This window comes from Diabrotica undecimpunctata, chromosome 7, assembly GCF_040954645.1.
Source record: "Diabrotica undecimpunctata isolate CICGRU chromosome 7, icDiaUnde3, whole genome shotgun sequence".
Classification (NCBI taxonomy): domain Eukaryota; kingdom Metazoa; phylum Arthropoda; class Insecta; order Coleoptera; family Chrysomelidae; genus Diabrotica; species Diabrotica undecimpunctata.
In genome coordinates this window covers 89,936,735-89,960,137 of record NC_092809.1, presented here as the reverse complement: position 1 = coordinate 89,960,137, position 23,403 = coordinate 89,936,735, and the positions used below count along the sequence as shown (strand labels likewise).

Below are 23,403 nucleotides of genomic sequence, written 5' to 3'. Positions count from 1 at the left end.
ACACTGTCGAATATGGGGTTCCTCAAGGTTCGATATTGGGACCAACTTTGTTTCTTATTTATCTGAACGATTTATTTCACTATACTTTTCCTATAAAACGTGTTTGCTTCGCAGATGATACAACTCTCATTAATACTGATATTAATCAGCATAATTTAAAAATTAAAATAGATAGAGATGCCCAAAAAGCAAAAAACTGGTTTTTGCATGGCTGAAGCTAAATGAAGAGACAGAATCAGAATTTTATTTTTAGTTCCGATTGGAAGTATATCTCAAGATATATATCAAAAGAAATAGTGTTAAACGATTAGGAAAGTTTCTAGATGATAATTTGGAATGGAATGCTCATACAGATTACTTAAGTTCTAGGCTTGCTACAAGTATATTTTTAAGCCGCAACTTGGTTTATATGATTTCTAAAAGTACCCTCATTTACTAAGATGCTGTCGTCAACTGAGGCAGGTACACTTTGCCAATGAAAAAATCATTATTTTAAATGAGGAAAAGTATTTTAGTTTGAGTAATTTTGAAATGAAGGGAAACGATGAATTTTATACAGACAACGTAGAGAAATGTCCTGACAATATTATATACAAATATAAAGCGAAAATTGCAGATAAAATCCTTGTCTGGTGCGCAATTTCCCACAGGAGTGTATACCGACCTTTTGTGGGAAGAGTGAGGGGTGAAGCTTTGAATATTCTGAGCTATATTTATAACTTCTTCTCCTAATAACTTCAGTTTGACAGTGTTTTCTAGATCTAGCATCATGATATTAATCAAGAGATACCCAACACTGGCTTCGACAACACCATACCTTTTCTTCCCAAAAATGATAATCCTCAAAACTTGGCACATCCTTGCACAAGAGAAGATTTTTGACTATCTAGGAAGATTTATCAGGGTCGCTAGGAAGTCCAAGCTAAAGTACAATTAAGACGGCGTATTAAAAACTGGAGAAATTGATCTTAATTCCGCCCAGGACACCATGAGAGATATTAGAAGAAATTTGCGTCTGGTATAACAGAATGTGCCATTTTACATAATTTGATAGTATAGTTTAGTTTAAGTTTAAGTATTGAGTTTTAATTTACGATAACTCTCTGTCTTCAATCCTGACCTCCGGAGGGAGTGTAGTGGTCATCGTGATGTAGTGTATTGTCGGTCTCCAAAGATCTCCATCTCTAGTCATTTCTTTTAACTCATGTCTTTTGCATATTCCTGTAATTTGATCGATTAATCTTGTTAGATATCTTTTTCGTCATCTTCGGCCTTCTACCTTTCCTTGGGTAATAAGTCTTTCCATGTCTTCTGCGTCTGTTCTTATTTCCAAAGTATTTTAATTGTTGCAGATAGACTTTGCTAGATAGCTGTTTGCTGACTTTTAGCTCATTTAGAATTGAATTATTTGCCCTGTGATTGGCCCACGGAATTCTTAACATTCTTCGTCAACAGAACATGTTGGATAACTGATGTGTATGATAACTAGTTTGTGTTTAAATAAATTTCTTTGATAAAAAAAATCCGATAGATATATTGTGCTAAAACTTTTAGGACATACGTTAGGACAATAGCAAATTTGTAAATGATTTTAGTCTTCTTTTTAGAGTACCGTCTCCCTACAGAGGTTGGCAATCATAATGGCTATTTTTATTTTTGAACTTGCTGCTCTAAACAAATCAATCGATCTGCATTGATACCAATCACATAGGTTCTTCAACCATGAGTTCTGCCTTCGACCAACAGATATTCTTCCTTGAATCTTTCCCTGTATTATAAGTCTCAAAATTTCATATTTTGGTCCCCTCATCACGTGGCCTAGGTATTCCAGTTTTCTGGTTTCTACATTGGTGATTAGTTCTGATTCTTTACCAACCCTCTCCAGTACTTCTTTATTTGTAATTCTATCAGTTCATGATATTTTTAATACTCTGCGGTATAACCAGTGTTCGAAAGTCTCGATTCTTTTTAAATTGCATTTTTTCAATGCCCAAGTCTCAGCTCCATATAATAATATTGAAAATATATAACAGCGAATGGTTCGTAGTCTGATCTCCAAATTTAGATTTTTACACGTTAGGAGTGGCTTCATTCGTATAAATGCTGATCAGGCAATCTCTATTCGTCTGTTTATTTCTGCAGTATGATCATTGGTTTTATTGATCAAAGATCCCAAGTACTAATATTTTTCTACTTGTTCTATCACGTTACCATTGATTGTAAATAGGTGATGTATATTTTGTGGTCTTTTTGTAATTAGCATGTATTTCGTTTTTTAGCGTTTATAGTAATTCCCATCTCAGCACTATTCATACTTAAGCTTTCGATAAGATGTTGTAGATCTTCTATAACCGTTGCTATGATCACAGTGTCGTCTGCATATTGTAAGTTGTTAATTAATTTTCCGTTAACGGTAACTCCCGCTTTGATATTATTGAGCGTGTTTTGGAAAATTTCTTTAGAATACAAGTTAAACAAAAGTGGCGATAAAATATCCCTGTCTAACTCCTCTACAGATATTCATTTCTTCTGAGTGTTGCCAATCAATGTGAACTATGGTACTGGTTCCCATATAATGTTTGCACTATATTTATGATTTTACTGTCAATGCGCTTGTTCATAAGTATTGATATTAGTTTACATATCTACTTTATCGAAAGCTTTTTCGTAGTCAACAAAGCACAAGTGTAGATCAACGTTTACATCCCGACATCGCTGAATCAATATGTTGATGGCAAATAGTCCTTCTCGAGTACCCATTCCATTTCGGAACCCGAACTGCGTCTCGCTAATATCCTCCTCTAGCCTTTCGTATATTCTCATGTATTACTTTCAACAGTACTTTTAGATTATGACTCATGAGACTCAGTGTTCGATAATCAGAGCACTTTTTTGCTGCTTGTTTTTAAGGGATGGTTATAAGTGCTGACTTCAGACACTCTTGTGGTATTATTCCCGTATCGTACACCATGTTGAATAAATCTGCCAATACTTCCATGTTATCCTCTTACACTAGTTTTAACAGTTCTCCTGGTATTTCATCTAATCCAGCTGCCTTATTATCTTTAGAGTTTTTGATAGCATATTTGATTTCATCTATCGTGATCTTCTGTCACTCTAAAAGATTTAATTCTTGTAGTTTCTGCATTTTACCTCTTTCATCTTGAAAAAGTTCTTTAACGTACTCCATTCTATTTCGACCCATTCCAGTTACTTCTCTTATATTTTTGTACATATTTCTCATACCATATTTTGTTTCTAGTTCTTCTATCTCTTAACATTGTTTCATCAAATAGATTTCCTTAGCTGTTTTGATTTTTCCTTAATTATTCGTTGTATTTCTTTATACTTCTGTAGATCTTTTCCTTTATATTTCCTTCTTTCTTCCATCTGTAATAGTATTTCTTCTGTCATCCACTGTTTTTTAGCCTCTGACCTATGTTGTATCAAACTTTCTTGAGCTGATTTCAGTAATGTGTTTTTTATATTATACCACTTTTTATTTACATCCATAGTTTGTTTGTTGTCAGTTAGTGTTTTTTGCATATTAACATTAAAACATTATTTTTTAATTGGTTTTTTAGCATTATTACATTAATTTTTGGTTGTTAAATTCTTTTTAATTTTATTTTCACGTCAGCAACTAACGGATTGTGGTCTGAGTTAACATCTGCTCCAGGATAAGTTTTAACTGAGGTTATAGAGATTTTATATCTTCTATTTACGAGTATAAAGTAGCATAAAGCATAAAGTAGTAAGCGTAGCGTAAGTAGTAGCATTATTATTCTTTCTGAGATTTGAATCACACCTAGTACTGATTTTCTAATAGTGTTGCTTATGATGAAAGCTACTCCGTATCGATGATCAGTTTTGTCTCCTCCAGTGTAATAAATATTGTAGTTATTTATTGATCTTTCTCTTTCTCTTTCTCTTTAATAACATTATGTAATTTTCCAGGAAAATAGTAGTAAAACAAAATATATAATTGATACATGGAATGGAACGAAAAAATGGTCAACAAAAAAGAAAGTAATAGGACTTCGCTAAATAGAATAAGAGAGAGTATAAATAGGATACAACTCTAAAAAATAAATAAAATTATCTCATATTTAAAAAAATTACAAAATACTCCCAGGGAAACACAAGTGGAACTACTTATATATTGATATAAATATTGGTGGATATTCCGGAATCAAAAAATTCATTACGGAAGAAATGGCGCTTACCAGGACTAGAAGAAGACAACAGCTAGACCATAATTAGAAAGCTGGTAGATAAAACCAGACCAAAAAAACAAGAAGTAGGAAAATTTTATAAACAAGCTTGGCGAATGTATGTAGGATAATGGAGATAAGATGGTCAGAATAACTTTTAGGCTAAGTACACCCTACAACTTAAGTATCAAAAAGAAATAGAACTGGAAAATACCGATTTACGGTTAACGAAAAAAACATCAATAGATAAACAAAATACCATCAAAAAAAAACAACAACATCCACATTAGAGGAGCTAAATATAGAAATAAAGAGCATGTCAGAAAAAAAAGTACATACCTGGACTAGACGGGGAGTCAACAGCAGTAAAATCCCAACCAAACATAATTAATATAATACTTTAATAATAATAACACATAATAATAATAACACTATAATAATAACCTGATGAGCAGAAAAGTCTAAAACTTATACTGATGTTTGTAAAGAGTGAACACTAACAGAAAAATCAATATTGTATTTGTTTACCAAACCACCAACAACAGCGGTAGATGAGTACAAAGGGGGAAAGTGCCGCTGCCAAATCGGATAATACTGTTTAGTTTGGCACACACAAACACCAATTATTGCGAAATAGATTACTGAAGAAATTTATTTAATTTGTATTGTTAGAACTATTTCCGAAATGGAAATCAAAACGTCAAAATAAATGCATTTTAAATGCAAATTGTGGTTAATTCCCACTAAAAATGGTAAATAATAAAATGTCACAAAAACATAACTTCAAAACAATATTACTTTAGGGTATTTTGTTGGCCTATTATCTTTTGGAAAAGGTTTGAAATATATCTCTCACATAATATCTTCTTTAATTTTTTTTTGGGCTTTTTTTCGGCTTATTTTCACTAGCAATTACCTTAAAGGTTCCCAAATTCCTGCCACCCCTTTGATTTTTCTGAAGTTCTTTGTCCTTGTACTCTACTTCAAGTTATTCGACTTATCTACACTTTCCTGTAGGTGTACTTCCTTTGCTAGTTTAATTTTTTCGTCGATCATCTTGTTGTTTGTATCTTAATTTGTTATTACATTATTAAATTATTGTAATAGATGTAAAGGAATTTCATGCCTATTTTATGCTCAATAAAATTTAGATGGTTTTAAATATATGAATCACCACGAGAATACATATTTTAATACAGTTTATATTTTTTCAAAATCGAAAGATTTTCTGTCATTCTAAAATCTGTTCATTTTCAAAATCGAAATAATGGTAATTTTCTAAAGAGCGTTGGGTTACGACTGAAGTATTTGGTTTATTGTTTCTTACGACGATTTTGTAAACAACAATTGAAGCGTTCAGACGAATAACGGTCTATGTTACAAGCTGACATTTTCGAGAAGAGGAAAGTTTGAACATGTTGCTTATTCCTTGAAATTTTCGTCGGCTTAGTGACACAAAAATGTATCTCAAAAATGACTACTTTTCAGGAGAGCTTATATAAGGTTTTTAAATAAATAATTTGCATTTTGTAATGACCTGTAGTTTATTCTTAACTTTTTTGTTCCGAATTATTAATCTTAGGATTGTATTCTTTACGGTAATACAGCAACAATAGATAAATTGTGTTTTCAAAATATCAACAATTAGATAAGATTAGATTAGTCTACGAATATCAGTAGGTGAAAACCGAACATTCTTGGATTGTTCTACCTCGTTTTCGTTCATAATGTAAAAAAACTGCACAGACTACAACCTAAACAATACTACAATGTACAAGACGATAACAAATATTCGCACGGTACCACAAAACAGATTGATTTGGTTCGGTACAGGCGAAGCACGCTTGAAGTTGATGTCACATAGACCGTTGTTCCAACTTAAAAATATATTTTTACACTCTCCATATTGATATACTACTTATTGGTATACTACTTAAAAAACTATAATATCTAGTGGAATCTACATATTTCACAGACCGTTATTCAAACCAAAACTCGATTTCTGATAATTTGTAACCTAGACCGTTATTCGTCCGAACGCTTCAATTCTTTTATTAATGTGTCTGACGACAATATTATGTTGAACTACAGTTCCTATAATTTCTTTTATCAACAACATAGAATTGCCTATCTTTACTAATAGGTCTGAATTTTAAACCATATTTAATTCACTGGATATTTTTGACGATTAGATGATGATATACTCATGTACAGTTTTTATGTGAATTGGTGAAGCTATTATTGTTTATTTATATAGTTTTTATGTAATCCATTTTATGGTATGTAAGTATAGTATTATTTGGGATAGTGTTATATTATTGATTTTTTTCAATTGTTAGTAAAAAAAAAAGAATTTTGAATGATAAATCTTCATTCCCCAATTAGAGCTTTTGTGAAATTCTGATGGGTAAAATAAAAAAATATTTAATTCAACAAAACATGAAAACATTGCAATTAAAAAAAAAATAGGAAAATCATAAACTAAAAAAAACTATCTTTTGGTTACTTGGAAAAGAAAACCAGTAAATTGCGCCATAGTTTATGCAATTCAAATAATAAACTTAAAGAAGCAAAAAAGGTTCCTAGAGAAGATCATAATTTTCAACACTGAAAAAGTTATTGTTACGATAAATTCTGACCCTAAACTGTAAATATTATGACTAATTCTGTTTTTGTTGTAGAAATTTCGGCGAAGGATCTAGACCCAAATTAGGATGAATCATCCGACTCCAGGTTGCCAGGTAGGCCGAATAAGACCGGTCTGAGCTTCTGGTTACTTCGATGGGAGATCGCCGCTGTTCTCGAATAACAGGATTTTATATTTATAGAGCAATTTTGTTATGAAGAGGGTCAGTTAATTTTGAAGAAGATTCGCGGTCGCGATTTTAATTGTTACGTTCGCCTATATAAATTATGTATTATTCGTTAAATAAATTGATATAAATTATTGTACTTTTTAATGAATTAAAATAAGAACAATATAATAAATTAATAAAGACATTATAAATTAAATAAAGACATAGCAGTTAAATAAATTCACAACATTATTTTTAAAATGCCTTTACCATATTATATGTGAAGGTGCTCTGGAAATAGTAAGGTGAACCCGTCGAAGTGTGAACTAGTTTTCAGTTAGATGATTTTTATGAGATATTTTGCATGATTTAGGAGATGTTTTAAGTCATGATATTTTTTCCTAGAATACGAACTTTACTACATATACTTACTACATACACGTTCGTAACACCAGATGTGCAAATTATGTTAATTTTTTTAAGTATCCATGGTTTACACTTTCCCGTCAATTTGGGGTAAGTGTGACAATGCACTTTAGCTTACAACAGCGTATGTTATTTTTGGGACAAGTGTAAATATTTTAAAAGTGCAAGAAAAAACGAATTTTTTAGTGTTTGAAACATTTTAATTTATTTATTTTTAAGCAAGTTACAAACTTTTTAAAATTTAAAGGTTCAACCCGACAAAATTTACGTCAAAAATAAAATGATCCCTTCTGTCTTTAACGGGTTCTGGTAAAGTTTTTACGATATCGTCCTCAACTATCATATCCGTGTCTTCTATATCGGACCAAAAAAAGGTGTTACTACTCTTTTTAAATCTTAAAAAGCAAATTTATTTGAAAATCTTGTTATCAATTCTTCCAATAAAATGTTTAATATGTTTTTGAGATGTGTACTCTACAACAACTCAAATACCCAGCGCGATTTGGGTCTTTCCCAACTCTCCAACTGTTGGCACTTCTTTCTCCATTATTTGCTCGTTTTCTTAAAATATTTCAGGATCTAAATCATCTTCAGAGTCAACATATTCTACCAAATCTTCTTCCGATTCTGAAATACTAAAAGTTTTTCTTCGGTCTTCGGTTTTTGAATTTTTGCTTCTTTTTTCTTTCTGCGTTCTTCTTCTTGTTTGTTTTTCCTTCTTTTATGTTCTTCAATCTATTTTCTTCTGTAAGTTTATTCAGAACTTCTTCGGAAGTAACGACTTTTTGCCGACAGCTACTTTTTGCTTTTTGAGCCCGAAGGACTTTGCTTATTTGTCTGTTTACCAGTGTTTAATAGCAGCTCCTCAAAACTTATTTTTAAAAAACTACTACTTGGAGTTGCATCAGAAATATTGGTTCTATGGTTTTCCACAATCTGGTATTTATTTACTGACTGATCAATAGTGCCGGCGGTAATAGTATCCATATTAGTATTTGTGGTTTCAGCTACAACTATTGTTTGGTCTTCTAAACTCTTTTGTTCTTTCCATCTTTTTAGGCTTTCAGGGTGGTATTTTTTCTCTGGTATGATATGACGGTTAAATGGATGTATACCAACTTTTATAAACCCGTTTTTGATAATTTCTACGCTTACGTTTTTCCATGTAGTGCCTATCGTCAAAGAAAACTCTTTTTTTTTGGAATTTTAAGACCAGTATTATGTCTGCCAGGTTACGAGTTGTTGGTCCCAAGCGTCTTTTAGAGACTTAAATACAGCTAAATCAAAAGGCTGCAGAAGGTGGCTGGTATGATGGTGGAAGTTTGATGATTGTGATATCATTCTGTTGTGTTAATTCAACTAGTTCAATACTAATATGAGTACTATGACCGTCATATATCAACAGTACCGACCTATTTTTTCATAATGCAGGAATAAACGTTTTCTTTTTAAGTAATTGTAAAATACGTCATTCTCCATCCATCTATTGGGACTGGCTGCATAAGCATTTTCCGGAAATGAGTTCTTGTTATCTGGTAGCCAGGAATCCCAAATATTTTTTCCCTTAAATACGATTAGTGGTGGTGCCTTCGCCCCTGATGCAGGCACTGCTGAAGTTTTCTTGTGTGTTTTCTGAGAGTGTTTTCTCTTCCTGGACCGGAAGTAGTTCTGGAACTTGGTTTACCTTTAGCTCCCACGACTTTGGTTTTTTTGGGGTCGTGAGAAATGGATGTTTCGCCCATATTCTATACGAGTTGCAGCTTGTCCTCTAGTTTTAGCTGAACTAAAGTTTTTTTGAGAAAATCAAAATATTCTTGGATGATGAAAGGATCTGTCATTTTTTTCTCTTGATTACTCCACAGCTTGGGGTTTTTTATGCTAAGTTGGTGACATCTTTTAAAACTCCCGAGGAGTTTTAAATACCACTCATCCCGGGGAGTGTTATGCTTAAATGGAGTTTTTATGTCATTTTTGGTAACAAATTCGCGAACAATCTCTAGTAGTTCCAATCTGGATATTCCAAATCCCCACTGCTCCATAGTTTTTAGTCCTTGGGCCAATCTAGTCTCATCTTGGAGTGCAACCGCTGGAGCCCTCCCTTGCGATTTGCTTTGAACTCCTCGAGCACCAGTCACATGGTAGAATAATGTTGTTTTAGGAATATTATACAATTTATGTGCCCGGTATATCGAACAAACCCCTCTTTTTATCTCTGACACTGCGTGATTTAAATCATCTTGGGTATATTTGGTTGCTCGATCCGATTTCCGTTTATAGTTTCTCACCATGTTCAATCTAGAATTAAAAATTAAAAGATAGTTTTGCAAGTTCACAGTTGCCCCAGTACACGTGGTCACATTTACCCCAGTAGGCAATATAAACGAGGTAAGTGTGATCTAAGTCATAATTCAGTTAAAAATTAAAATTGGCATTTTTTTATTACATACAACGTAATATAGTTGTTAAACAATCCTGCATACCATAAAATATTTACTTATACCTAATACTCGCATCTCACAAAATTTGTAAAAAAAGTTCGCACACTAACATCAACAAGTTAATTCGTAGTAACATACGCCAAAGATCAAATATCAAATTACTTGTTTTCTACAAACTGCGTATTTGCATAGATCGCTGTTTCAAGAACTTAAGTTTCTACTCACAAGATGCCGCTGGTATTCGTAAATTGTAGAAAATTTTATATAGTATAGTCACACTTGTCCCACAATCACACTTTCCCGGGTTTACCTTACAACAGTTACGGATGCCCATAATTGTTAATGAAATCCATGAGTTTTATATTATAGTAATTTACAAAAAAAAAACCAATAATGCCAAAACTATATATGGTAATACTTAAAAATTATATCAGCGCTTACTATTTGCACAACTCCTAGGATCGGGAAGAGCTAACCTCCTTTGTGCCATCACTGCAACAGCTCCTACGAGGAGCAACATCAACTGCCGCAACATTTTTCTGAAATATAAGAAGCAAAATGAATTATGTTCCTATATACATACAGCGAATATATTTTATTAGTCTAATTTTATCATATAATTTTTGTTCCGTATCAAATGTGGTTTCACTTTAATTTCGGCATTTCATAGTCCAGAATTGTAGGAATAATATTTATATTTTTATATATTTAATGTGACATATTCACAATGTATACATACGCAAAGGTATGCTCTTTTCAATTGTTCAAATTTATTTAATATTAACCATACTTTATACCGAATACTTATCCATTCTTAAAAATTATAATAATATTTAAATAATTATTTATTGTACAACACGATAAAATTGTACTTTACCTTCGAGAGCGTTTTTTAGCGTCGAGACATCAGTCGAGACGCTAATTATGCTCGAGAAGATAATGCGATTTTATCGTCGTGTGCAATACAACATTTTTTTCTATAGCAAGACTTCAAGTTCAGGTGAAAAATAGAATTTCAAAGAAAATTGTAATTTTTAGCACAAAAATCGCAATTGTGTTGCTCCGTTGCTAGGGATATGAATTACTCTGTCAGCAAATGTCAAACAAATGTTACGTTTTGGTTTTTGCGGAGAATATTGTTGCGTTTTATGTACAAAGCGAATAAATACGAAATGGACGGAAAAGAATTGACACAAGAAAAGGAAAACCTGCCATTAGATGTAGAAAATACAGCGTTGGAAGCAGAAAGTTTATTGTTGCCACAAAAATCTAAGATAATGTATGAGAAAAAATACCATTTAATCCTTAATGTGTTTGAATTTGTAAATTTTATTGAATAAAAAAATGTTAAAAAATTTTATCTACTCTTGCTGTTAAAGTGTCACTTTATCTACCCTTGCGGTTAAAGTGATACTTTATCTACTCAAAACAGTTGTTATAGCAACACTTTAACATTAGCGATAGAAAAAAATAATTTTAATTATTAATTATCTATTAAATACAAACTCTATTTATTTGATATGGTTCCTGGTCTTTATTTATTTTGCTTGTCCAAGGCAAATGTAATTCAATTTAAAAATTCATATTTTTATTTGCTATCCTTGTCTACGGCTATTTTTTCAGTGGCCGTTACTTCTCTTTTCATCCTTTACTTTCAGCAGAATAGTATCAATAGAATTTTGTACTGATTTATTTCTTAATATTCTTCATATCTCAAATCTCGTAAATCGTGTTTTAGTATAAATAACCTTTTATAACTCAATAAATATCGTAAAATTTTATCAAATTTTTCATGTTGGTCAAATCTTCCATTACGTTGCCACTATTAATATTGTTACTAAGTATATTATTTATGGTATATTAATATAAGCTGTAAAAGGATGTAAAGTACACGGATAACAATACATGTCAGATGACATTTTAAATTGAATTACATTATGTGCAGCAGTTTGTTAGTTGTTAGGAATGTCATCGCCAAATCGTGATATTAGGGACCCTTTCAATCGAGAATTGGAATGTGACAGTAAATGTAACAGTAAATATAAACGGGATATATTGAACCAATTAGTCCAAACGAATGTACCAATGTTGAATCTACAATAGAAGGGAGTGAACGATAAGTTAATGAAACTAATTGATGACAAACATTGTAAGTTGATGACAAGTAAGTAGCATTGGTATTTTGTTAAACGATGAAGAGTTGTTCAAGCAATTACTGGTAAGGAAGACGTGTGCTTGGATTACCACCTTAAAATTTACAACTAAAGATTAGCTCGGTCGTCATCTTAATTTAACATCTGAATCAACTAAAACTATGTAACGGGAAGCTTTTGGTGTCATGAACATACTTAGGCAATATAATACACACTTGGTGGAGTGAGCAACATCATACACGCGCCAATACTCAGAGGAAAATTTATTAATAAGGAAGTTCTCATTACGAAAATTCCGATGAGACTAACCTATACGCCATTCGAATTTAAACGAATTTATCCGATTTGTCTTGCATTCGCCATGACGATAAACAAATAACAAGATCTATCCTTGAATGTTTGTGGACTGAAATATGGAAAATAATTATTTTTCCCTTCTCATAGTCAATTATTGTACGTAGTATGTTGACGTGTAGGCAAATCATCCACTTTGTTCATTCTCGCGCTTAGCAGGACAACGAAAAATATAGTATATCACAAGTAAAGGTCCTTCAATAAAAATAATCGACACGAGTTTTGACAAATAGTTACTTTGCTGTGACGTAAATTAGCTCACTTTTGAATTTTATTAAACCTAATTAATTTGATCTTAATATAAAAAAGTTCATATAAGTCAGCTAATAATTTAAGAGAACATTTATTAATTCTAAGGTCGTACGAAGTTCGCCGGATCAGCTATAAATCAGCAGTTATAAATATAAAATTTAAAAGACGTGGTAGCCAAAAAACTTGTTATAGTGATTTTTAAATTATCAGTCAGATGAAATCTACGAAAGAAAAATAAAATAATGAGCAGGTCAGGAAAGTATAATATTTGTATTATTTGAACTTAACTCAGTGGACGAAAACTAAAGAAAACAGAATATTAATAAAAAACAAAGCTGTTACAGTTGCAGTTTTTACACCGAAAATGTAAAAAGTGTATAAGATTGCAGAAAGTCTCATAGGGCCATTCCCTACTCAACTTAATAAACTTAAAAGAGATTAGAAATAATTTAAATCAGTATATAAAGAAAAAAAAATAAACCTACCATATAAAATATTAAACAAATAAGTAAGTGATATACTAAAAAATGGCAACTTCAATGAATGTCCCAAAAAAAAATAGCAAATATAATAAATTCATTATTGCATTCACAAAATCCAGCTGAAAATTGGCAAGCAGAGAATATTGATCTATGGGAAGGGAATAACGGATTAATAAAGGAATAATTTCGAAGATATATCTCAAAGGTATAATCATCATAAGACAGATATATTCGGCGACTTAAATCTTCCTGAAGGTTCATGGGATAACGATGAATCAGGTGTCCTGGTGAATTGTCCTCAAGGTTCACGTGCATTTTACTTGCTGAGTTTTATGGTTTCCTGAATTTTGTCCAAATGATTAATATTTCAAATGAAAGAAATGCGTTTTTAGACTTAGTATTCACAAATGTTTGTGATTTATAAGTAGCAAAAGCTTCAGATCCGATTTTTAAAAATAGTTATCATCACATAAGTTACACTTACAATATTAGTTTATGTGAACGTCAAGGTAAGTCACTAGAATATACTAAATTTTATCATGATTTTTGTAAACGCAGACCATGAAGGTCTCAATAACTATCTTTCAATGATAGCTTGGGAAGACCATTTGAATTTGTCAAATGTTGATGATGTCCTAACCGAATTTTACAACATATTTTATATGTCAATATCATTGTTTGAACCAGTGAAAAGACTTAGAAATTTTAGTTATAAAAAATGGTTTAATGCCAATTTATGTTATTTAGTTGTACTGAAAAAAATTGCTCATAAAAATTATTTGGTTTCCTGTAATCAACAGGATTATGTGGCTTTCTCAGAACTTAGAAGATTGTGTAAAATTTATAAAATCAATGTTAAACCACTTATCTGAATTAAGTAAACCATAGTTTTATGGACAATATATTGCAAACAACTGGACAATATATTGCAAACTGTTCCAGTTAATTTTTTTTAAACAGTTTATTTGCCTCAATGAAATATTAATAACTTGGAAGTAAAGGAAAATAACAATCTTTTTATACCTAATTTTTTAATATCAGTCAAAGATATTTTTAATAAAATTTTATCGTTACCTAATAAGTTAAGCAGTGGTCCAGATGGCATTCCTGATTATTTTCTAAAGAATTATATTTATTCACTAACTAATCCTTTACATCTTCTTTTTAAGTCATCATTAAAGACATCGGTTTTCCCAACTTTATGCAAGCATTCTTATATCTGCCCAAATTTTAAATCAGGTAATAAACAAGACATAACAAATTATCGAAGCGTGTGTAAACATAAGCATAAACAACTATACAAAAATTTTTTGATGACTGATAATCAATTAAAATGTTATTGTAAAGAGCGCCTAATACACAATCAACATGGATTTTTCCAGAATAAATCCGGTAACAAATTTAGTACTCTTTGAACAAAAAATATTAAATGCCTTGGGGAACGACAGTTAGATGGATACTATTTATACTTACTTCTCCAAGGCATTTGACAGAGTTGATCATAACATCCTATTAGAAAAATTAAATGCCTTTGGCTTTAATCATCAATCTTTACAATGGTTTAGCAGCTTTTTAAGAGAGCGCACACAACAAGTGAGAATAGGCTGTTTTAACTCAAATATAATTCATGCGACTTCAGGAGTACACAAGGAGCTCATTGTTCACCCTTGTTATTTAATATGTTTGTAAACTATATATCAGAATGTTTTAAAAACTGCGATGACATAACTTTAATTCAAGAAGATTTAGACCGGTTAAGTATTTGGTGTGAGAATAATATTTTGTATTTAAATGTTTCTAAAGGCTGATATTATAAGTTTTTATATAGATTTTAAAAAATATGATACTTCTTATACAATTAATGATAATGAATGGTCTTACGTCAAAACAATAAAAGACTTAGGAGTCTATAAGAGAGAAAAGAAAATCTTTATATATATATATATATATATATATATATATATATATATATATATATATATATATATAAATAGAATAAATCTTTTATTATATTTCCATTAAGTATATTTACTATATGGCTTTATTAAGTTAGCAAAAACAACTTTATGTTTTGGTAAAAGACATAATAATATTTTAGTGACCTAGTCCGATTGTGATACTTGGAATACCTGGTAATGTCGCATGGCGTGACCTGGTGGTCTCACACATCTAGGTCAATCATTGACCTGAGACGAAATCAAATGACTGCTTTCACGGTCAATACACTAATACAGTTGGACGCTCCTCGGTCAAGCAAAGAATAATTAATTAGAACATATTTTGTTGTAATAGATAGCTTTAATAAAATTAATTTAATAATTGTTGTTTTACAGATAAAATTGGGCAACTGAAACTAAACTGCAACTGAAAAATTTGTGTTTATCTTTCTTGCTAATTAAATTTTATTTTTAAAATTTTTGTGAGATCAGCAATCTATAAATGGTATTAATCCGGTTAAATAAATCTTCTGAGAGTTCTCATTTCTCAACCATACTGTGGGATTTAAACTGTTCTAAAAAATAAAAATTTGTGTCCTCCATAAATATATTTGCTAATAATAGAGATAAAGCAAAGCCCATTGCTGGAGCAAAATTTTGTTTATATAAATCATTATTTACTTGTAAATAAGTATTGTCAGTAGATAATGTTAATATAGTTGCAACGGTATAGCGACTTTTCAGACTGCTCTTTCCTGAAACTGATACCATCACCTTTTGCTCTAGGAAAAACCAACAAGTATGAAAAAATAAGCGGTAGATCAGGACTAAGTCAACCAATATAACAAAGAGAGCGGTAACTACATACGGAGGTAAAACCAATAAGTACATATGCATCACTGGTATGGTGATCAAAGGTGCATCCAAAAAGTGCAATTCTAGAACTTAACAAGGTGCAAATACTTGCTTGCCTTGGAATCATCTGGCCTATAAGTGGTACACCAATAGCAGCTATACAAGCCTTAGTGAATCTCCCTCCTTTATACATAATTATAAGGAGGAAGAAGACAGTTGGATATTATAGATTACAAGAAAACCTAAGCAAGGGACCGGTTAGATCAGGACATAATAACATCATAAATGAAATTAGGGATATCGAAGGGATGATGATTTTTGACCATATGGTATTCAGACATACGCCTTTCCATGTGTACATTTGTCCACGAGAGGGATGAGATAGAGAACACACTGGACACAGACTGTACTGGTTCACAGATGGGTCTAAAACTGCAGAAGGGTCTTGAAGGAATATTCAGTACTGGTAGAAATTTACATGCCTGTATTTCACTAGGAGAATATATCTCTTTATTTCAAGCAGAGATCTTTGCAATCTTGCACTGTGAAAGGAAATTAACGTGATGGCTTTTGAATTGAAACGAATTAATATATGCACAGATAGCCAAGCAGCCATCTCTCATACGCCCAGGACCTTAGGCTCTAAACTCTACTGTAAAAATGCCAAGAGGAATTCGACAGACTAGCGGAACATAACAGTGTTTCAGAGGTATGGTTCCAGGTCACCGGGAAATAGACGGCAATGAAAGAACCAATATTGTAGAGATATGGGTCAATAGTGCTTTAATACTGCAATAAACAAGCAGAAATTAGCTCAGATTCTTAACAGGCTTATTTTTCGGACATATGTCAGTTCAGATACAATGCGGTGGTTTTATGGAGACGCCGACTGTGCAGCAGACAACCAGCAATTACTTTTTGAAGGCCATCAAGTGACTTTAAAGAATTTTAGTAATTATCCACTAGATCTGTAGAAGCTGGTACAGTCTTCCAGAATTCTGGAATGGGTATCATAAATAAATGTAAGAGATACAATAAACCAATTGACTGCAGTATAACCGGTTGGTAACAGACAAAAATTTCGAGAAAAAAAAAACATAATATTAATGGCTCCATTATATCCGACACATTTTTCTTTCTAATGTCAATGTATCATCGTTCTCTTATTTAGTTCTGATTAATTTTGAAGTTTTATTTAATGACACATTTATAAATATACTATTTATTTCAAAACTTAAGAAATTAAACTAAAAATTTTTTTGTTTGTTTGGAAGCTAATATTTTTTTTTAATTTGTATTTTGGGAATGATTTTCGATTTGGAAATCGAAACGTCAAGATAAACTGAATATTTTTAACTGAAATTATGATTAATTTTTATTAAAGTTATGTGTGTTTTTATAAACATCTCGATATTTACAAATAGTTGGATAAAGTCTAATAGAAATTTTGATATTTTATTATACTGAGTATATCAATACACATTACAATAAATAGGCCTAAGTGGTGTATTTGTTTATATTTTTTTGGCATCCTTAATTCAACGTGTCTTACTGTAATTTGTACGTGTAAGTAATTTTCTTTGATATTTTGTTAAACATTCTTTTTCACGTATTTCACTCATTTCACATATTTTACTCTTCTTGATTTCATATTTCAGTACCCTTAAATCGTGAACGGACTTCTATCTTCTATCTACATATCAATATCTTATCTCCTGGCTGAAAAATTATGAACGCCTTTTTTTTAAAGATTTTACAGTCTTTAGCTACCCTTAGCTTACGTTGTGTTTTTAATTAAAATTGTATAGCATTGCCATTAAAGAAACTAGTTTATATATTGCTTTTAATTATTTGAAATATGTTTTCAGCTGGCAAGGAACTTAAACCACGAACCTAGTAAAATAATCATTTCAAAGTAAATCTGCCAGCCCGCTGGTCCATTGAGAAGACTTTTTCGTCGAGTTTTTTTAAAATATCTCTAGTACACATACAAGTAATGTTTGATGTATTAATTTTTTTATTGCATTGTTCTATTGACAAATACATATTGTTTTTCGTAAAATTTTATTTTTAAAAACACAATACACAATAAATTGCTGATATTTATAGTTCAGGAGGAAAAATGAAAATTATAAAAAAATAAAATCTGTGTAAGATACTATTCATTCCAGTAAGACGTTGTTAATTTATTAGCTTTCTCCAAGGTAATATTTTCATAATTTAAATATGTCAATACAAGTCGCATCGATATGGTTGTATGTTTATAATAAGTTAGGTGCTAGATAGAATTATGAGAAACATAGATATATCAAATCCGTGAAAGTGGAAGTACCTTTTATATCTACAAACTTGATTTTGAATGATGATTATGAATAATACTTTTATCTGTTATCGCTTTCTTTTTATTCGGATGCTGCAAACATCTTCCAATATTAGAATATTAGACAATTCACATAAATATGGCTTAAACATCTAAGTCGACATAGCGAAAGCCAACGTGAAAATTGTTAAGATTTACAGCAGTTTTTCAAAATAAAATACACCTGCTTCTATAAATCTTCTTGGTATTACAATCAAGTGTCTAATTATTTTCCTAAGTTTAAGGGATCATTCTAACAATATTACGAATAGTCAATTAATTCTTGTCGTGTATTTATATTTTCTCGATAAATCGTTTCTTTCAATTGAGTTCATATGGAATAGTCGATAGTTTTAAAGTCAGAGGAACTAGGTGGCCATATATGGGGAGTCCCACGTCCAATCCATAGACGTATATATTAACATAGACCGAGCAGTCTGTAAGGCTAAAAACGATACCATCTTAGTTGTCGTTGTTCGTTTTGTCTTTGTCTTGTGCTGAGGAGGCGGGCCCCTGTCATACAATCAGCTACAGCCCAGCAACAGTAAGATCAACCACAAGCGAGCCAAATAATACCAAGAGCTTGACTCGCTGAAGGTGCTGCGCTGGAACATCAGCCGGCGCTCACCCAAGCGGGACGACTGTTTATTGCGCTTATTTACTGAGCAGTAAGAGCAACAGCTAATGTAATGGGAATTAAGATCAGAACACGATGGCGTACCAATGCGGGAAGGACAGATAACAGAGTTGCACCCTGAAAAAACGGTTTCTAAACAAGATTGAATTATTGCGTAGGGACATTGTTCAAATAACAGAATATATACGAGGAATAACAAGTAGAAAAGTCATTAAAAGAGCTAATCAAATAATGCTAAGCACATTAAAACAAAAACTTTCCGTTTATTCAGGACAACTAAGAAGGTACAAAGTTAGTAACAGTTAGTAACAGGAAATGTGACACTGCGCTTTTTGAGCATGCCGAGAAACTTAAATCTATCGGAAACTTAATTCCACTGTCGAAAGCGCCAATAAAACATACCCAAGCCAAGAAGAAATTCAGTAGTTTTGGGGGAATCAACTTTTTACATCAGCTGCTCTTAACACCAATGCTGGAGAGATAGAAGATACGACGCACAGCTGTCAACACTACCGTACAACTGTCTATGAACCCTTTACTACAGAAAAAGTCTCTAATATCATCAGAGAGCTTCATAACTGGAAATCTGAACCAGACGGAGTTCAAAACTTCTGGCTTAAGAAGTTCTGGAGTGCTTATGAGTGCTTGTCAACACTAATTAATCGTGTTATTTCTAATCCACAGGAAATACCAGCATTCCTAACTCAGGTAACAACTTATTTAATACCAAAGGATCAAAATAATACCCAAGATCCAGCTAAGTACTGCCCAATTACTTGTCTTCCAACTCTGTATAAATTGGTCACATTCTGCGCTCTAAACAATATCATAGAACCCCAACAGAAAGGATGCACTAAGGGTTCCTTGGGTTGCAAAGAACAACTTATTATCGACAGTTATTTCTAATGAGGCATACACCAAAAAAACCTCTTCACTGCGTTTACTGACTATAAGTAAGCCTTTGACTCAGTGCCGCATGAATGGCTGCTAGATATATTAAGAATATATAAAGTCGACAATAATATAGTGACCTTCTTAAAATATATAATGACAGATTGGAAGACTAAAATTCACCTCAAAATAGTGGCAGCCGTAGCTCAGTGGCTATGTTACTGGCTTAACAAGCTGGAGGACCCGGGTTCGAATCCCGGCACCGACAAAATTTTCAATTTCTAATTTAACTTAGATGCCACCGTGCTTCGGAGGGCACGTAAAGCGTCGGTCGCGGCTACGAAAGTAGTCGTTAAGTCATGCGCTTGCGCGACATGAAAACTCTAACACTATACCTCAGCCAGAAGGTTACATGAACTTTACTTTTACCTCAAAATACCTGGTGAAAACAATATCGAAACGGAAAATATCGCAATTAACCGCGGCCTATTCCTAGGACGCTCGTTGAGTCCATTGTGGTTCTGTCTAGCGGTGAACCCACTATTCCAACTATTGAACTCCACTGACTCAGGTTTTAGCAATAAAAACAACAATACTATAGTGGCAAAGCTTAATCATCTGTTGTATATGAATGATTTTAAACTAATGGCTTTCACTCGAAATCACTTAGATCAAATGCTAAAAACTGTAGAAACTTTTGCAAATAATATAATAATAATTGCAAATAATATATGCACTTTGGGTTAGACAAGTGTCGTGTACTAAATATAGTCAAGAGAAAGGTTTAGCCCGGAGGATTCGATATGCAAAATGGCCAAAACATCGAAGCTATGGGCGAAAATGACATGTATAAATATCTAGGAGTAAAGCAAGCGCGGAAAATTGACCACAAACGAATAAAAATCGAATTACCATCAGAGTTCATACGAAGGGTAAAACAGCAACTCCGCTCACATCTTAATAGTAAAAATTTGTTTATGGCATTAAACACTTACGCATTTTCCGCGCTTAGCTACTCATTTGGGATTATTAAGCGGACTAAAACTGATATAGAAACTCTTCAGCGAAAAGTACAAACACACCTCCCAAAGGCACAAAAACACCATCCTCGAAGTGCAGTAGAAAGAACGACATTACCGCGGTATTTAGGAGGACGAGGACTTATGGATACAAGCGAGCAATTAGAAAATCAGATTACTAATCTAAAAACTTATTTTCAGATGCAGGCGGAGATATCTACTCTTCATCGCGCGATTTGTGCAGTAGATGACACAATACCGATCAAACTGAGAGAACAAGAAATGCGCATAAACCATCTTACTAAGAACAAAAAAATGCGCATCTGGATGGACAAACCTCTGCACGGGCGACATCCGAATGAAGTTAGTCAAGACTATGTCGACAATATAGTGTCGAACTATTGGTTGACATCAGAAAAGATGTTCCCTGAAACAAAAGGTTTATTACTTGCCATTCAGGATCAGGTTTTACCAACCAAAAATTACCTGAAATATATCGTCAAAGACCCTCAGGTCCAAAACAACAAATGCCGATATGGATGTCAAGCCCAAGAAACCATCCAACATCTTACCGGGGGCTGCCAGGCATTCGATGCAACTGAATATAAGGAACGGCATGACTCAGTAGGAAAGATCCTCCATCAAGAGATAGCTTTTAAACTGGGACTTCTACAAACAAACCATCTCCCATATTATCAATACATTCCTGAGAGTATGCTTGAGAATGACAACTACAAGCTATACTGAGATCGCACTGTGCTCACAGACCAAACTGTAGCACATAATAGACCGGATCTCGTGCTAGTTAATAAACTAACGAGACAAACAGTACTAATCGATGTAGCGATACCTAAAAACAATAATCTGCGTGTTAAGTACATCGAAAAGATCGCCAAATACAGAGATCTGGAAATAAAAATAAGGAGACAATGGAGAATGAAAAGTACCCAGACGATACCTATTATTCTTTCTACCACTGGAATCATTACGAAGAACCTCCTAGAAAACATAAAAAAGCTGGAACATCTATAAGATCATGCAGAAAGCAGTGTTACTTTCGACGTCCAGATGCATGCGAAAATTTTTTTTGATATACACCGATGTACCAAGTCACCTAGGACTCGATAATATGGAAAGACTTCCACGAAAGCTCAGTGCTTTTGATATCGTAGGTATCTGGGATGAGTGAATTTTCCCCTTAGAGGGAGTGTGAGACGTATGGCTAAATCTGGATAATAATAATATTCATGAGTGTATGCTGGAGTATTCATATGTGCTTATCAGTATTAATCACATAATTATTAATAACACTATTTCTAATCCGCAGGAAATACCATTATTCCTAACCCAGGGAACAAGTTATATAATACCAAAGGATCAAAATCACACCCTAAATCCAACCAAATATCGCCTAATAACTTGTCTTCACATCCTGTGTAGCCCAGCGTATTTACCAACACTGTGACCTAGACAATATCATAGAGCCTCAACAGAAAAAATACGCTAAGTTCTAAAAAAACAACTTATTATCGAGTCATTTCTAACCAGGCATACACTAAAAAAAGGAACCTCTTGACAGCTTTTATTGACTACAAGAAAGCCTTTGACTCAGTGCCACATGAATGGCTTAAAGATATAAGAAAATATAAATTCGTCGATAATATAGTGACCTTTTTAGGGCATATAATGACATATTGGAAGACTAAAACCTCCAAATACCTGGTGAAAACACTATCGAAACGAAAAATATCGCAATCAACTGCAGTCTGTTCCAAGGAGACTCATTAAGTCCATTGTAATTCTGTCTAGAGATGAACCCCCTATCCCAGCTATTAAACTTCAATGACTCACGTTTTAATTAAAAACAGCAATACTGTAGTGGCAAAACTTAATCATCTGTGTTTATGGACGATTTGAAATTAACGGCTTCCACTCAGAACCGCCTAGATCAGATGCTAAAAACTGTAAAATATAATATCTCGGTAAAAAACAAGCGCGAAAAATTTACCATCAACAAATGAAATTCGAATTAACTTCAGAGTTCATACGAAGGGTAAAACAGCTGTTCCGCTCACATCTTAACAGTAAACATTTATTTAAGGCATTAAGCACCTACGCATATTCTGCGCTTATCTATTTATTTGGTATTGTTAAGTGGACTTAAACGGATATAGAAAATCTTAAGCGAAAAGTATGAACACGCCTCACAAAGGCCTAAATATATCATAGGATCAGGTAATACCAACCCAAAATTACCTGAAATATATTGTCAAAGACCCTCAGGTTCAAAATGACAAACGCTGATATGGATGTCAAGCCTAAAAAACCATCCAACATCTTACCGAGGGTTGCCAGGCACATTCGCTGCAACTGAATATAAGGAACGTCATGACTCAGTAGGAAAAATCCTTCATCAAGAGATAGTCATCAAACTGGGACTTCTCCAAACAAAGCGTCTCCCATATTATCAATACGTTCCTGAGAATGACAACTACAAGCTATACTGGGACCGCACTGTGCTCACAGACCAAACAGTGGCATATAATAGACCAGACCTCATACTAGTTACTAAACTAAAGAGACAAACAACA

At 32.7% G+C, this 23,403-nt stretch overlaps 1 protein-coding gene across 1 annotated transcript in view; it reads right to left on the bottom strand.

Annotated features, from left to right (window-relative positions):
• The window catches only part of LOC140445562 (uncharacterized), a 156,016-nt gene that overhangs the window by 56,972 nt on the left and 75,641 nt on the right, over positions 1–23,403 (bottom strand). Inside the window, exon 2 of the mRNA XM_072537682.1 lies at positions 10,315–10,412. Coding sequence (XP_072393783.1) covers positions 10,315–10,408 — 94 coding nt within the window. The 5' untranslated portion in view covers positions 10,409–10,412. The remainder of the gene's footprint in view (positions 1–10,314; positions 10,413–23,403) is intronic.